General features: G+C 40.5%; 1 protein-coding gene across 1 annotated transcript in view; it reads left to right on the forward strand.

Moving 5' to 3' along the window:
• LOC103519467 (FAD synthase) overlaps positions 1-9,050 on the forward strand; it is a 31,719-nt gene extending 22,669 nt beyond the window's left edge. Inside the window, exons 4-9 of the mRNA XM_026830957.1 lie at positions 2,263-2,436; positions 3,091-3,424; positions 5,571-5,881; positions 6,629-6,675; positions 8,372-8,526; positions 8,872-9,050. Of these exons, the coding sequence (XP_026686758.1) occupies positions 2,263-2,436; positions 3,091-3,424; positions 5,571-5,881; positions 6,629-6,675; positions 8,372-8,526; positions 8,872-9,007 (1,157 nt within the window). The 3' untranslated portion in view covers positions 9,008-9,050. The remainder of the gene's footprint in view (positions 1-2,262; positions 2,437-3,090; positions 3,425-5,570; positions 5,882-6,628; positions 6,676-8,371; positions 8,527-8,871) is intronic.
• The last annotated feature ends 6,044 nt before the right edge of the window (positions 9,051-15,094 follow it).

Consider the following 15,094-nt stretch of genomic DNA (forward strand, 5'->3'; position numbering starts at 1 on the left):
AAGTCAAAACTAATACATTTTTTCCTTAAAAGTTAACACCACCTCTGTGTTTAATGAATTTTTTTACAAAATAGTGCTCTAAAAAAAACTTCCTGGTTCACCCTGTCCCTGGAAAATCTGCTGTCATATTTAAATGTTTTCACATTGACATTTGATGTTGTCTGCTTTGCAATGAGATTTTATTGATTAGGAAATGTAGTGATGAGATTTGTGACTGACGATTGTACGTCAAATGCACATTGTGGAGTGTGTTAAGGTAGTTAGTCATTATCGGTGATGAAAAGAATAGCCAGGTGATGATCACTTAGCAATAGTTTAGGTCTGATAATTCCCTTTGTTTTATGGAGGACGTTTCATTAACCAACTGGTAGACAAATCTCTTCTTTATGCGAAACGTCCTAAAACCTCTTGTAATTTTTTTTTCAGCTAAAAAGCTTATTTCAAAATCGTAACTTTGCCCAGGTGCTCCGTCTCAATCGATGGGTGGACCGGAGCCACCACATCACCCAGTGGTGCCGCGAGGCGGATACCATTTGTCCCTCCTCGCACCCAAAACGTAGAAATACTCCTTTTTTTAAACATAACACAAACTGAACGCGTGGATAAAATTATGATAATCCGCCACTTGTGAGAATAAGACTTTTGGTGAGAAGACGGACTCCTTAAAATTTGGAGCGGAATGATTTAAGTCTAATCCTTTATGTTTAGGCGAAAGTGGCATGTGTATGTTATAATTATGTACAATATATTCTATTTTCAATAAATCTCTGATTATACCGTCTCAATCGTTTCGTTTTTAGCCCGTCCATTCCTTTATTTACTTTTAATAAAACCGTTTTTTTTTTTTTTTTTTTCTTTTTTTCTGATACCCTAAGAGGGTTTTCACCACCATGTTTTCTTGTCCGATGCGCGGGGGCCACTCGACCTTCGGACCTTCATAAACTGACAAGCCAAGCATTACGGGCTAACGTCTGCTCTTTTTTTTAAAATTTTGACAATTGGGAGGTTTGATGGAAGGGAATTTTAACTGCTAAGGTCTTACGTCCGAATCGAAGAGAGAACCAGCTAACTAGATGGCATACTAAAAGCAAACCGTCCCATAATAACAAGTGTCGTTTGGCCTTATGTACTTGTTCACAGCCTGAGAACCGATCGACTCAGATACCCACATAGGACTGGACTCCTGAGGTCCCACCCTAGTGACGCACTGCAGGCTCTCTTACAACGGTCATCTCTCTCTAAGAATCGACCCGTCCCTCGGCTCAAAATATAGCCAAAGTTCCATCTCTCTACAAAACCCGACAGTTACTCGAGTAACTCATAGGGAAACTTCTCTATTCCCATTCGATCCGCTCTCACCCCTTCTGTCGAGAACGCCACACCCGCACGAACGAAAATGGGAACGAGGAAGGCCCCTACGCCGATTCGATCATCTGTCATGCGCAACCGAACATAACAGATCAAACTTGCGGGATAATCGGTCATAAGGTGAGTGGAGACCTTGTGACCGTCATGAAAAATAATAATAATCTATTGATCTGGTGTGTAATTTAGAGTGAGAGGAACACCCTGCTTAAATACCTGCCGGAATGAGACTTCAAAGTCCCTTTACCTCCGCCACCCAGTCATAAAGCAAGGTTTACTTGTGTACCATGAATACAGTTTTAAACTTCTTCGTGACCGAAATTTATTCTACTGCCTTAATGAGGAACTCAAAAAAGTCCGCTTTAACTCAGCAGTAGGCCGTACCTATATACTGTGAATCCAGATTCTCAACAAAAATGCAATTTCCTTTGTGGTTATTGTGTCACAATTGTTTGGTGCTCAATGCATCATCTTGTACGATTTTCCCCAAATACTCAACTAATCCCTAACATCCAATAGTTTACTACCCCCCCCCCCCCCAGTAGAAACAAACACACCAGTTGGCTATGTGCATAACGCCTTACATTGCTACTCATTTTCCTCACGAGTGAGGTGTAGCCCCGCGAGACAGCCAGCTCACGGAATCAATCTTTTTACATTATGCCCAAATTCATTTTTAGACCGCCGCCGCTAATCGAGACCCGGGTCTGACCGGCGTGAAAGGCGGGAGCGCAGTGACCACTAACCATGGGAGAGAGTTCTCCAATTCCATATCTTGGCTCTATGGCTGGGATTAAATCAAAGCACCCCCCCCCCCCCCCCCCCCCCTGATAACCATTACATCTTCTGCGTGGCAATTATTAACTAATATTTCGTCCCTTCCTCTTCGGTTCCTAGGTGACGAAATCCTCAAGGCGCAGGTCCAGGACACTAACTCCCACTTCCTGTGTCGCCTACTGCGGGACTACGGGATTCGGGTGGCGAAAATATCGGTCATTCCCGACCACGTCCGAACCATCGCGAACGAAATCCGAACCTTTTCCGAGCAGAACGACTATGTTGTGACCACGGGTGAGTGAAAGGGTTAAGCGAAAGGGAATGAACACCAAACATGGTCGACCTGCCGTCGATCGATGTCGATCGACATGTTGTCGAGGCAGTGTGAACGGTTCAGTCGACATCCATCGACGAAAATATCGGTCATTCCCGACCACGTCCGAACCATCGCGAACGAAATCCGAACCTTTTCCGAGCAGAACGACTATGTTGTGACCACAGGTGAGTGAAAGGGTGAAGCGAAAGGGAATCAAAAGCCAAGTTAAGTGAAAGTTTTTTTTTAAAAGGTTTGTTCAAGGGAACTGTGCAACTGCTAAGGTCTTATCATCTCGAAATAGAACATAGTCGACCTGCTGTCGATCGATGTCGATCTACGAGATAAATCTATGTTGTCGAGGCAGTGTGAACGGTTCAGTCGACATCTATCGACGGCCTTTGCGGCCTTTGGACTATGTGTGGACACACACACCTTAACCCTTTAAGTGTACTGGCATGTATCACCAAACACGTGTCAGTAGATTCCGTCTCCAGATGGCTAGACATTTCCTATACCTACCTTCGGTATAACTCGTAACCAACTTCGGTATAACTCGTAACCAACTTCGGTATAACTCGCGTAACCAACTTCGGTATAACTCGTAACCAATAACCCGAGATTTCCTTTCTCAGGCGGCATTGGTCCCACACACGATGACGTCACATACGAGTCTCTAAGCCTCGCTTTCGACCAGCCTCTGTCCCTTCATCCCGAACTCGTCAAATTCTGGACCCAATTTTACCCGGCCCAAAACCCCCCCACGCCCGGGCCCACCGAGGCCGCGTACAAGTTCTCGAATTGTCCGCGAGGGGCGCGTGTGATTTTCACGGAACCCGAGGGCAGCTTTTCCAAGTTCTTTCCGGTGTTGAATGTGGCCAATGTGTACGTGTTTCCCGGAACACCCAGTATAGTGGAGAAGTGCTTTCCCCAGCTGCTAGGTAAGGAATCGAATGGAGGGAAATCTCAGTTTTTATCTTTTTTTCTGGATAGTACAATTTAAATAAGTCACCCTATCAGAACGATTAGGTATGTTGTGGCCATTGCTGAGCAGAAGGGTTGAACAAAGTTTTTTTTTACATTTTGTTTAACCCTTTGATAGAGCTAACTGTAAGGCCAGCCACTCACTATCAGGTAGACCTGACAGGTACGGCTGAAAAGGTCCGTCTGTCAGGGCTACCTGATACCTGATGAGCACACATACTATCAGGTAGAGTGGTAGACCTTGCACCTTATAATGAGTGGCTGGCCTTACTGCTAAGGTTTTATCGAAGAGAGAACAGGATAGGTTAAAAAGTTTAATATGTATAAGTAAGTATAGTGGAGAAGTGCTTTCCCCAGCTGCTAGGTAAGGAATCGAATGGAGGGAAATCTCAGTTTTTATCTTTTTTTCTGGATAGTAAAATTTAAATAAGTCACCCTATCAGAACGATTAGGTATGTTGTGGCCACTGCTGAGTAAAAAGGTTAAACAAAGTGTTTTTTTTTTTACCCTTTGATAGAGCTAACTGTAAGGCCAGCCCCACTCACTATCAGGTAGACCTGACAGGTACAGCTGAAAAGGTCCGTCTGTCAGGGCTACCTGATACCTGATGAGCACACATACTATCAGGTAGACCTAGTATAGTGGAGAAGTGCTTTCCCCAGCTGCTAGGTAAGGAATCGAATGGAGGGAAATCTCAGTTTTTATCTTTTTTTCTGGATAGTACAATTTAAATAAGTCACCCTATCAGAACGATTAGGTATGTTGTGGCCATTGCTGAGCAGAAGGGTTAAACAAAGTGTTTTTTTTTACCCTTTGATAGAGCTAACTGTAAGGCCAGCCACTCACTATCAGGTAGACCTGACAGGTACAGCTGAAAAGGTCCGTCTGTCAGGTCTACCTGATACCTGATGAGCACACATACTATCAGGTAGACCTTGCACCTTATAATGAGTGGCTGGCCTTACTGCTAAGGTTTTATCGAAGAGAGAACAGGATAGGTTAAAATGTTTAATATGTATAAGTCCCAACCCGGACGGGAATCGAACCCGCGGCCTAGCGCGTACAAGGCAGACGCGCTACCAACCAAGCTAACTATAGGCTGGCTACTGTTAACTTTTAATCTTGGACTTAGCAATTTGGTTGGCTAAAAACTTTGAAAGGGACCAATCAGATTGCTTGAAATCCAGTCTAGTTAGCTTGAATTCTCGTCTGCCTTGTAAGCGCTAGGTTGCGGGTTCGATTCCCGCCCGCGGCGGATTTCATCCCAAATATATAAAGTTCGTTCTCGGAACGGCTGGCTTTCTCCTATCCTGTCTTCCTTCTCTCTGCGATTTCGGGGCGATAAGACCTTAGCAGTTACAGTTCCTTCTATCAAACCTTAAAAAAAAGTTAATCATAGTTTAATCTCTGAGGCCCCGGTCATTAGACTTGTGTGGTCTGTGTCGTAGTTTGTCCCTCATCAGATGGGCGTATTGGCAATATCATGTATTAATATTGGCATCGTCTTATCATATCATCAGATTGGCAAAGGTATTGATAATCTACGAGAGATAAAAACGGCTATAAAATAACACAAAGACGGTTTTGTAGTCCTGGGTGGTATTCATTTAAAGGTGAAGGAATATAGGCCATTTTAAGCTGGCTAGGGGACGTTAAACAGGGAGTAGACCGGCCTGAAATTTCCTTTTCTAAAGAAATAGCAAAGGATACATCCGGGTTTTCCCGAATGTCCTGTAGGCAATGTAATTTAAAGAAGAGTGTTCCCACTACACACGACACGATTTTTTTCCGCACAAAATGCCCTTGTAGGCAATGTAATTTAAATGAGAGTGTTCTCACTTAAACACAACACGATTTTTTTTTTTCCGAACGAAAAGTGAGAACATGCCTTGAAACCCCGCCCCAGCTATATACAGAAAACTTTTGCTCTTTAAACAAGAGTGTTCCCACTACACACGACACGATTTTTTTCCGCACAAAATGCCCTTGTAGGCAATGTAATTTAAATGAGAGTGTTCCCACGACACGATTTTTTTTTCCGAACGAAAAGTGAGAACATGCCTTGAAACCGCCCTTGTAGGCAATGTAATTTAAATGAGAGTGTTCTCACTTAAACACGACACGATTTTTTTTCCGAACGAAAAGTGAGAACATGCCTTGAAACCCCGCCCCAGCTATATACAGAAAACTTTTGCTCCCTCATATGTCAGGTTATCGAGAGCTGTCTGGACAAGTACTCGTTGGACGCTTGCTTTCTCAGTTTCAACGGTGGCAAAGACTGCACGTTGCTTCTTCATTTGGTGCACGCCGTGCTTAAACACAAGGGCTTACAGGGGAAGCAACTGCTGGCGGTGTATTTCAAGCTGGAAGATTCGTTTCCCGAAGTTGAACAGTTTGTGAAGGAAACGGTTGTGAGAAGCAACTGCTGGCGGTGTATTTCAAGCTGGAAGATTCGTTTCCCGAAGTTGAACAGTTTGTGAAGGAAACGGTTGTGAGGTAATAATGTAATAATAATAGCTCCCTCTATCAACCTCTTAAAATAAAATAATAATACAGCAACCTCCGTGGCCGAGTGGGTATCACACTAGGCTTGCACTCCGGAGGTCCCGGGTTCAATTCCCGGCGGGGCCGAGGTTTTTTTCGGCTCTGTGCTTGAAGTTCGGGGTGCACTCAGCCTCGTGAGGACAATTGAGTAGCCACTTTAATAGAAGAAAGCCAGCCCTTCCGAGAGCTAACCTTATCTGTTTAGGATAAAATCCGCCTCGGGTGGCAGTCGAACCCGCTATTTGGCGCTTACAAGGCAGACGCGCTTTTTTTCCAGGATATGTATCTAAAGCTAGAAACACACTACCATCACGTCACGTCACGTGAGCTCATGGGGAGTCAGAAAGATATACTTCAAAGTTTTTCATAAAATCCTTCATAACTCCGCCCCTGTTGAAAATCGGATCTGTCCAGATAGCTTTTTCTGGTAGCCCTTTAGGTCCTGCATCAACCCTCAAACGTTGTACAGTCGTTCGCGGGACACCCTGTATACAGAAAACTTTTGCTCCCTCGTAATTGTCATGTAGATTTATGATGTAGTTGCATTAGAATCACTAAGGATTACAGTAAGTAAGAATAATTAATAATTATACATCAATAATAATTAATTAGTTATACATCTTGTCCTTATGGATATGTACGGAGCTATAATGAACGTCAAAAATCTGGCGTTTGCTCGGGAAAGCTTGAGGGTAAGAATTCATTAACTTTTTTAAAGAGGTTTGTTAGAGGGAACTGTAACTGCTAAGGTATTATCGTTCCGAAATCGAAGAGAGAAGAAGACAGGATAGGGGAAGGCCAGCCGTTCCGAGAACGAACATTATCCCTTCAGGATAAAATCCGCCCCGGGCGGTAATCGAACCCGCGGCCTAGCGCGTACAAGGCAGACGCGCTACCAACCAAGCTAACTATAGATTGGCTACTGTTAACTTTTAATTTTGGAATTAGCAATTTGGTTGGCTAAAAACTTTGAAAGGGACCAATCAGATTGCTTGAAATCCAGCCTAGTTAGCTTGAAATCTCGTCTGCCTTGTAAGCGCTAGGTTGCGGGTTCGATTCCCGCCCGCGGCGGATTTTATCCCAAATATATAAAGTTCGTTCTCGGAACGGCTGGCTTTCTCCTATCCTATCTTCGCTTTCCGGGCGATGAGACCTTAGCAGTTACAGTTCCTTCTATCAAACCTTAAGAAAAAGTTAATCATAGTTTAATCTCTGAGGCCCCGGTCATTAGACTCATGTGGTCTGTGTCGTAGTATGTCCCTCATCAGATGGGCGTATTGACAATATCATGTATTAATATTGGCATCGTCTTATCATATCATCAGATTGGCAAAGGTATTGATAATCTACGAGAGATAAAAACGGCTATAAAATAACACAAAGACGGTTTTGTAGTCCTGGGTGGTATTCATTTAAAGGTGAAGGGCTAAAGGCCATTTTAAGCTGGCTAGGGGACGTTAAACAGGGAGTAGACCAGCCTGAAATTTCCCTTTCTAAAGAAATAGCAAAGGTTACATCCGGGTTTTCCCGAATGTCCTGTAGGCAATGTAATTTAAACCCGTAAGTGATACTCGTAGTCATAGTAAAATCTGAACCATGAATTACCTATTTGTGGTTAAGTTGAGAGCAGGTTAACAACTTTTTTTGGAGGTATAACAGCATAACTAATTACCTTGAGATTTTTCTTCTGAATTTCATCAGAATTGGACAAACCGTTCGATAGTAAGTGGTGAAACCCGTAAGTGATACTCGTAGTCATAGTAAAATCTGAACCATGAATTACCTATTTGTGGTTAAGTTGAGAGCAGGTTAACAACTTTTTTTTGGGGGGGTATAACAGCATTAACTAATTACCTTGAGATTTTTCTTCTGAATTTCATCAGAATCGGACAAACCGTTCGATAGTAAGTGGTGAAACAAACAGGCGGACAAAAGGAAAATTATTTTCATGGGCGATTCGTAACTCGTCAAATTAAATGTTGAGTTCGCGGATGATATAATTTTGACAATATGCTGAAGACAGGTCTGGAATTTAGACTCGAAACGTGTTAACCCGAATGTGTTTAATCCGAGGGGGGGGGGGTATAACAGCATAACTAATTACCTTGAGATTTTTCTTCTGAATTTCATCAGAATCGAACAAACCGTTCGATAGTAAGTGGTGAAACAAACAGGCGGACGAAAGGAAAATTATTTTCATGGGCGGTTCGTAACTCGTCAGATTGAATGTTGAGTTCGCGGATGAGACAATTTTGACAATATGCTGAAGACAGGTCTGGAATTTAGACTCTAAACGTTTTAACCCGAATGTTTTAATCCGATTTTTCGATCGGACTAAAACATTTAGATCACGTGAATTTGTATAAAACAAATCTCCGATAAAACTAGGAACTCACTTCGTTTTATCTGTTCCCTCTACAGAAAACTGACAATGGTTGGCCCGAGATCATGCGTGTCAATCCAATGCTAGACTGGAGCTACAAGAACGTTTGGAGAACGATACGAGAATTCAATATCCCTTACTGTACTCTCTATGATCAGGGGTAAGATAGACTAGTATTACTTTCTATTACTACAGTATAGCGAGCTATACTAGTAATGAAAGTATTGTTTTTTTAGTATTATTATTTTAGCATCATTCAATAGGATAAGGAAAGTCGTGTGATGTTCACACCAGATTTTTTTAGACTTCGGGAATGAAGGGACTTTTCCATCCCAATCTGATAGTATAAACAGGGTCTATTCTATTCCACTTATTCTATACTTAGAATCGGGCTTCAAACTGGTAATTATGCAGAAGTCACGTCCGTGGAAAAGAAAAGCTCCTTTTTGTGTTCAACCTAACCCTATAATAACAAACAACATTTCTTTCTCGTCCATCATTTCAGCTACTCGTCTCTGGGCAGTGTACACAACACCACTCGTAATCCGGCACTGGTTCAAGTACGTACGGACGGTACGGAGATTTATTTACCGCCCGATAGTTTACATGATGATCTGTGTGAGAGAAAAGGCCGCCACTGATTAAAACTAGGCTCTCGAGACCCTGTTAGGCCACCACTGATCACTAAGCCAAGCGCTTAGTGAAATGGAACCAAGATGTAGAAAGTATTTTGGAAATATGTAGCTGTTAAACAGTGCCTTTCCGTATGATAAAATATCATGGGTCTTGGTTACAATATACAGTAGAACCTCGATTATTTCAACTAATTGGGACCGGGGGTACCTAGTTGAAATAATCGAGGTTGAATGAAATGATCACTTTCTATGATCTTTTCCTCTGATAAGATAGGATTTAGGAGTTGAAATAATCGAGGTTCTACTATACTTCATTGTTTGTTCGTTATGCATTATGTATTTTAAATAAATTTAAGTCTTCCAGTTGTGTTTTTGGTTTCACGTTTTTGTGAATCGAGAAGTTTCATTTGAGGTTTAGAGGGGAAATGATGATTTATGAAGAAAAACAAATAAGAGGTCAGGGTCGTTCACAGTCTGACTAAACCCTGGGCCCCGGGCCAACTCTAACAGAGAGCCTCTCCTGGTAACATAGGTATTTTTATTTACAGTAGTCCCGAAAGTGAAGATCGAAGAAAGACAGGAAAGGAGAAAGCCAGCCCTGTACTCTCACATTATACCAACATATTTGTGATTAGCACATTGCATAATCAAAGAAGATATAACCGGCGATTATACAAAATGAGTAGTTTCATAGAGAGTCAGCAATATAGAACATGACGAGTCTTTGACGGATTCTATATCCTGAGGTATAAATATTAAATTTAGCTGAGCAGATTTACAGCAGTTACACGTTAAACCCGTTGAAAAAAGAATATCACACTCAAAATTGAAAGACGTGAAACCAAAATGCAACCCAGAATATAAATTGGCATTCTCACTTGTTTAATTGAACACTGTATACATATTTATATTATTTAGATAGGATATTATTTATCAATAATATAATAAAAATATAATCTATTGTTAATTTATAAATAATCTTAATGTTGTTACTTTTCTCCTAGTATATTCCCAGTCCCACTCACTTTTCAGTCTATTCCCGGCCCCACTCACTTTCTAGTGTGTTCCCGGTCCCACTCACTTTCCATTATATTCCCGGCCCCCTCAATTTCCAGTGTATTCCCGACCCACTCACTTTCTAGTGTATTCCCGACCCCACTCACTTTCCAGTGTATTCCTGGCCCCACTCGCTTTCCAGCGTATTCCCGACACCACTCACTTTTCAGTATATTCCCGGCCCCTTCAATTTCCGGTGTATTCCCAGCCCAAATCACTTTTCAATGTATTTCCAGCCCCACTCACTTTCCAGTGTATTCCCGGTTTCGGGTCTTCTAATCTAAAAGACATGTTTAATATAAAATAATGTAGTCCTAATTTCGGATTCCACGGAAAAATTACGCGATCTTTCACAAACACGAAAACAGGTTAATACCTTTTTTTACTTTCCTTATCCTATATAGGAAGGAAAGTAATGTAATCGAATCAAATTTTCGATGGTCAGTTTTAAGTGTCAAAACACGTTTTGAGGTCCCTAGGGCCTAGAGCCTAAATCCAAAGTTTCAGCCATTGGTCCGTGTGTGTATCTGTGTGTCTGTCTGTAAACAAAATATCTCGAGAACGGTAAGAGCTAGAGACTTGAAATTTGGTATGTAGCTGTCAAATGTGAGAATGCGACACGAAACTTTTGGTTAAGACCGATGCAACGCTTGGCGGCATTTTACCGCTTTTTGGCGGTTTTCGGTGTAATTTAACAATCGGAACTTTTGTTTAAGACCGGTGCAACGGTTGGCGGTATTTTACCGCTTTTTGGCGGTTTTCGGTGTAATTTAACAATATTTTGAGAACGGTATAAGCTAGACTCTAGAGACTTGGAATTTGGTATGTAGTTCAAAAATGTGACAAGGATGCAACACAAAACGTTTGGTTGAGATGGTTGCTGCGCTTGGCGGTATTTTGACCGCTTTTGGACAGATTTCGACCGATTTTTGGCGGTTTTCAGCGTATAGCGACAAAACGGCAGAGATATTGTAAAAATTAGGGTAAAAGAACACTGAAATAAGCATCATTCAATAGGATAAGGAAAGTCGTGTGATGTTCACACCAGATTTTTTTTACTGACTTGAAAATAGTTTTCTTTTTCTCCATAATAAAATAATAAATAATATGTTCCTAAATGATTCCTTATCGATAAAGTTTTTAGAACGGAATGCTATACACTGCCCTGACAAAGCGTGGCATTACTTCAAGGTAAATTGCCTATAGAGTGTAAACTGTAAAGTTAATTTTCACAACCTATATTAGAGGGACAAGGACTCTGATTGTTATAGTTTCCCTCTGTAAATAACGTTCAATAAAAAAAAAAGTTAATTTTCAAGTTCAATAATACAAGGTCTATTTGCTATTGAATATTGAAATGTAAATTTGTCATTGTCTATGATGAAAGTGTAAACTGTAAAGTTAATTTTCAAGTTCAATAATACAAGGTCTATTTGCTATTGAATATTGAAATGTAAATTTGTCATTGTCTATGATGATCGACTAATATAGGGTGACTGTACCAGTAGTCGATCATTTTTCACGTTTTTAAGTTTCAATTAGCTCTGGTTCTATTGTTGGACAAAAAAAAAAAAGTTAATTTTCAAGTTCAATAATACAAGGTCTATTTGCTATTGAATATTGAAATGTAAATTTGTCATTGTCTATGATGATCGACTAATATATACAGTGTGTTTATAAAGTTTTTCTAAGGCTGATGGGTTTATCGAGAACCGCCTAGAATATTTCTACTTACATACGTAACAAAATGCCGAAATTTTGAAGGTGTGTTCATAAAGTTTTTCTAAGGCTGATGGGTTTATCGAGAACCGCCTAGAATATTTCTACTTACATACGTAACAAAATGCCGAAATTTTGAAGTGTAAAATTCTAACACACTTCAATATTTTGCAGAATGGTTTTGTCATAAATTCGGCTCCCTTTTTAAGATCCTTTTATTTGTGACTCATTCTTTCAAAAGCCGGAGCTACCTAGGTACGTGTCCTTTTCAATGCTTTGTTTCTCGACGTTCCACCAACAGGGGAAGCACCAAAATTAAGAAATTCCTTTTGAAAGTTGATTTGTCTCACAAATGATTCATATTGAAATTCAGACCTAAATATGAAATTTATTAGAAACACCCTTTTTCACCCTTTAAGGCTATAGGGCGAAATTCTAAATTTCATTTCCGGGTCTGTATTTCAATAAAAATCATCAAAGAGACCTATATTTGAAGCACAAATCAATGTCCTTTTCAATGCTTTGTTTCTCGACGTTCCACCAACAGGGGAAGCACCAAAAATAAGAAATTCCTTTTGAAAATTGATTTGTCTCACAAATGATTCATATTGAAATTCAGACCTAAATATGAAATTTATTAGAAACACCCTTCTTCACCCTTTGAGACTATAGGGCGAAATTCTAATTTTCATTTCCGGGTCTGTATTTCAATAAAAATCATCAAAGAGACCTATATTTGAAGCACAAATCATCTATTAAAATACTGAAGAATTGATTGAAGCCATGACTTCGGCCCTTGTCATCAGATCAAGATCAAACTTATTAGACCTATGTTTTTACTTTCCTTAGGTATCTTATTTCACCCATTGAGGCTATAGGGCGAAATTCTAAATTTCATTTCCGGGTCTGTATTTCAATAAAAATCATCAAAGAGACCTATATTTGAAGCACAAATCACCTATCAAAATACTGAAAAATTGATTGAAGCCATGACTTCGGCCCTTGTCATCAGATCAAGATCAAACTTATTAGACCTATGTTTTTACTTTCCTTATCTTATAATAATTATAAGGAAAGTAATGTATTGAACGAAAATTGTAAAAGACGTTTACTATGATCGTTATCTTAGTAAGGGTTCTCGGTATAATAATTATAAGGAAAGTAATGTATTGAACGAAAATTGTAAAAGACGTTTACTATGATCGTTATCTTAGTAAGGGTTCTTATTTAAGATTTGAAATTTATGAACACAAAGGGAGGCGGGTCTGCGACTTAATGAATAATGACAAAAAAATAGATCGCTCAAAAAGGTATGAAAATTATTCTAAGCCAGGGGTTTCCAACCTCCATGTGTATGCGGGCCACATGCTACATAGGGAGGTATTTCGCGGGCCACATCGGACACAAAGGGAGGCGGGTCTGCGACTTAATGACAAAAAAATAGATCGCTCAAAAATGTATGAAAATTATTCTAAGCCAGGGGTTTCCAACCTCCATGTGTATGCGGGCCACATGCTACATAGGGAGGTATTTCGCGGGCCACATATGTACATAGGGGAGCAACCCCCCCCTCCAAACTTTTCAGAAATGCAGTGCGATCGAATTTTGAGCGCCGCGCCCCGGACGAATTTTTTCAAAAAACATTTGGAGATTTTTGCCTTTTTTTACTTTTAGGTAAGTTTTGTACAAATCTCAAAAAGGTTCGCGAGCCACAAAAATGGTATGGAGGCCGCTTGTTGGAAACCCCTGTTCTAAGCGGTTTTCAAAAAATCCAGCCCTTGGAAAGACTTTATAAATAGGTACCCTGTATACATATGTGTAGGTCAGAGGTTATAGAGACGGGTGTCATATTTGCACTGGCAATGATTTCAACTTTTTGCACGTTCCCTTTTCAACTCTTCAAAACACAACCAAACACTTTCTAATAAATTCTATAAATACGACCCGGTGAGAAGAGTTCTTCCCTTCTCTGGACTAAACCTAGTCCAGGATATGTAAACTTCCAGAAAGATTTTAGTCCGGTGAGAAGAATTCTTCCCTTCTCTGGACTAAACCTAGTCCAGGATATGTAAACTTCCAGAAAGATTTTAGTTGATTCATTCACGATTTCCCCTCCTCAGATCCTTATATTTTATCCTCCTTCAAAGGAAAATATAGAATTTGGTTTACCAACTTTAAACTAGGTGGCGTAGTAGTGCTTGAAAACATTGGGAGTTTTCCTAAGGAAAGTAAAAACATAGGTCTAATAAGTTTGATCTTGATCTGATGACAAGGGCCGAAGTCATGGCTTCAATCAATTTTTCAGTATTTATCCTCCTTCAAAGGAAAATATAGAATTTGGTTTACCAACTTTAAACTAGGTGGTGTAGTAGTGCTTGAAAACATTGGGAGTTTTCAACATCCAAAATGGTCTCTTCTCAACCCAAAAATTTCTAGGGTTGGGCATATCGGCATTGGAAGCTAAAGTTATCTGAGCACCACCCAGTGCGCTAGGCCAATATCCCTCTGTATTACGGATATCTCTAGTAGCGCGGTCAAACTTTGACTTGGCGGGTCGGAGCTCTACCGCGCTCCTTAATAACGCAACTAATAACTAAACTTACAGAAGAAATGTACGGCGAAGATTTGGTCACCCAACTCACCTGTAGCGTCTTTACCATGATGTCTGTGGTGTGGATGTAGCGTGGTTGTTCTCATGGTAGTGGTAGAGGTGGTTGTTGTGGACGTGGTGGTCTTGGGCAGATCGAGCTGCGTTTCTGCAAACAGATTCAATGAAGCTTCAGCATATGGGGGCACGGTTAGTCCAGTGGTAACGCGCTTGCTTGCCATGCAGAAGGTCCCGGGTTCGAATCCCACCATCGACAAAAATTTGAAGCTGCGTTTCTGCAAACAGATTCAATAAAGCTTCAGCATATGATATCGCTGTAGCCACAAATATCATCCCTACCAGTAGAAATTTCACCATCAAGCTTCAATGATCCCGGTCTTTAATAAATATAAAAAAAAAAAAACAAAGATCCCGGAAATGAGTTGGAGTGTGCAACACAATCTTATCCCAAGGTTGCGTAAGTTAACTCAGATAGCGAATTTTTTCAAAAAGCATTCGAAGATTTTTGCCTTTTTTTTACATTTAGGTAAGTTTTGTACAAATCTCAAAAAGGTTCGCGGGGCACAAAAATGGTATGGAGGCCGCTAGTTGGAAACCCCTGTTCTAAGCGGTTTTCAAAAAATCCAGCCCTTGGAAAGACTTTATAAATAGGTACCCTGTATATGTGTAGGTCAGAGGTTATAGAGACGGGTGTCATATTTGCACTGGCA

This window comes from Diaphorina citri, unplaced genomic scaffold, assembly GCF_000475195.1.
Source record: "Diaphorina citri unplaced genomic scaffold, Diaci psyllid genome assembly version 1.1 scaffold2741, whole genome shotgun sequence".
Classification (NCBI taxonomy): Eukaryota; Metazoa; Arthropoda; class Insecta; order Hemiptera; family Psyllidae; genus Diaphorina; species Diaphorina citri.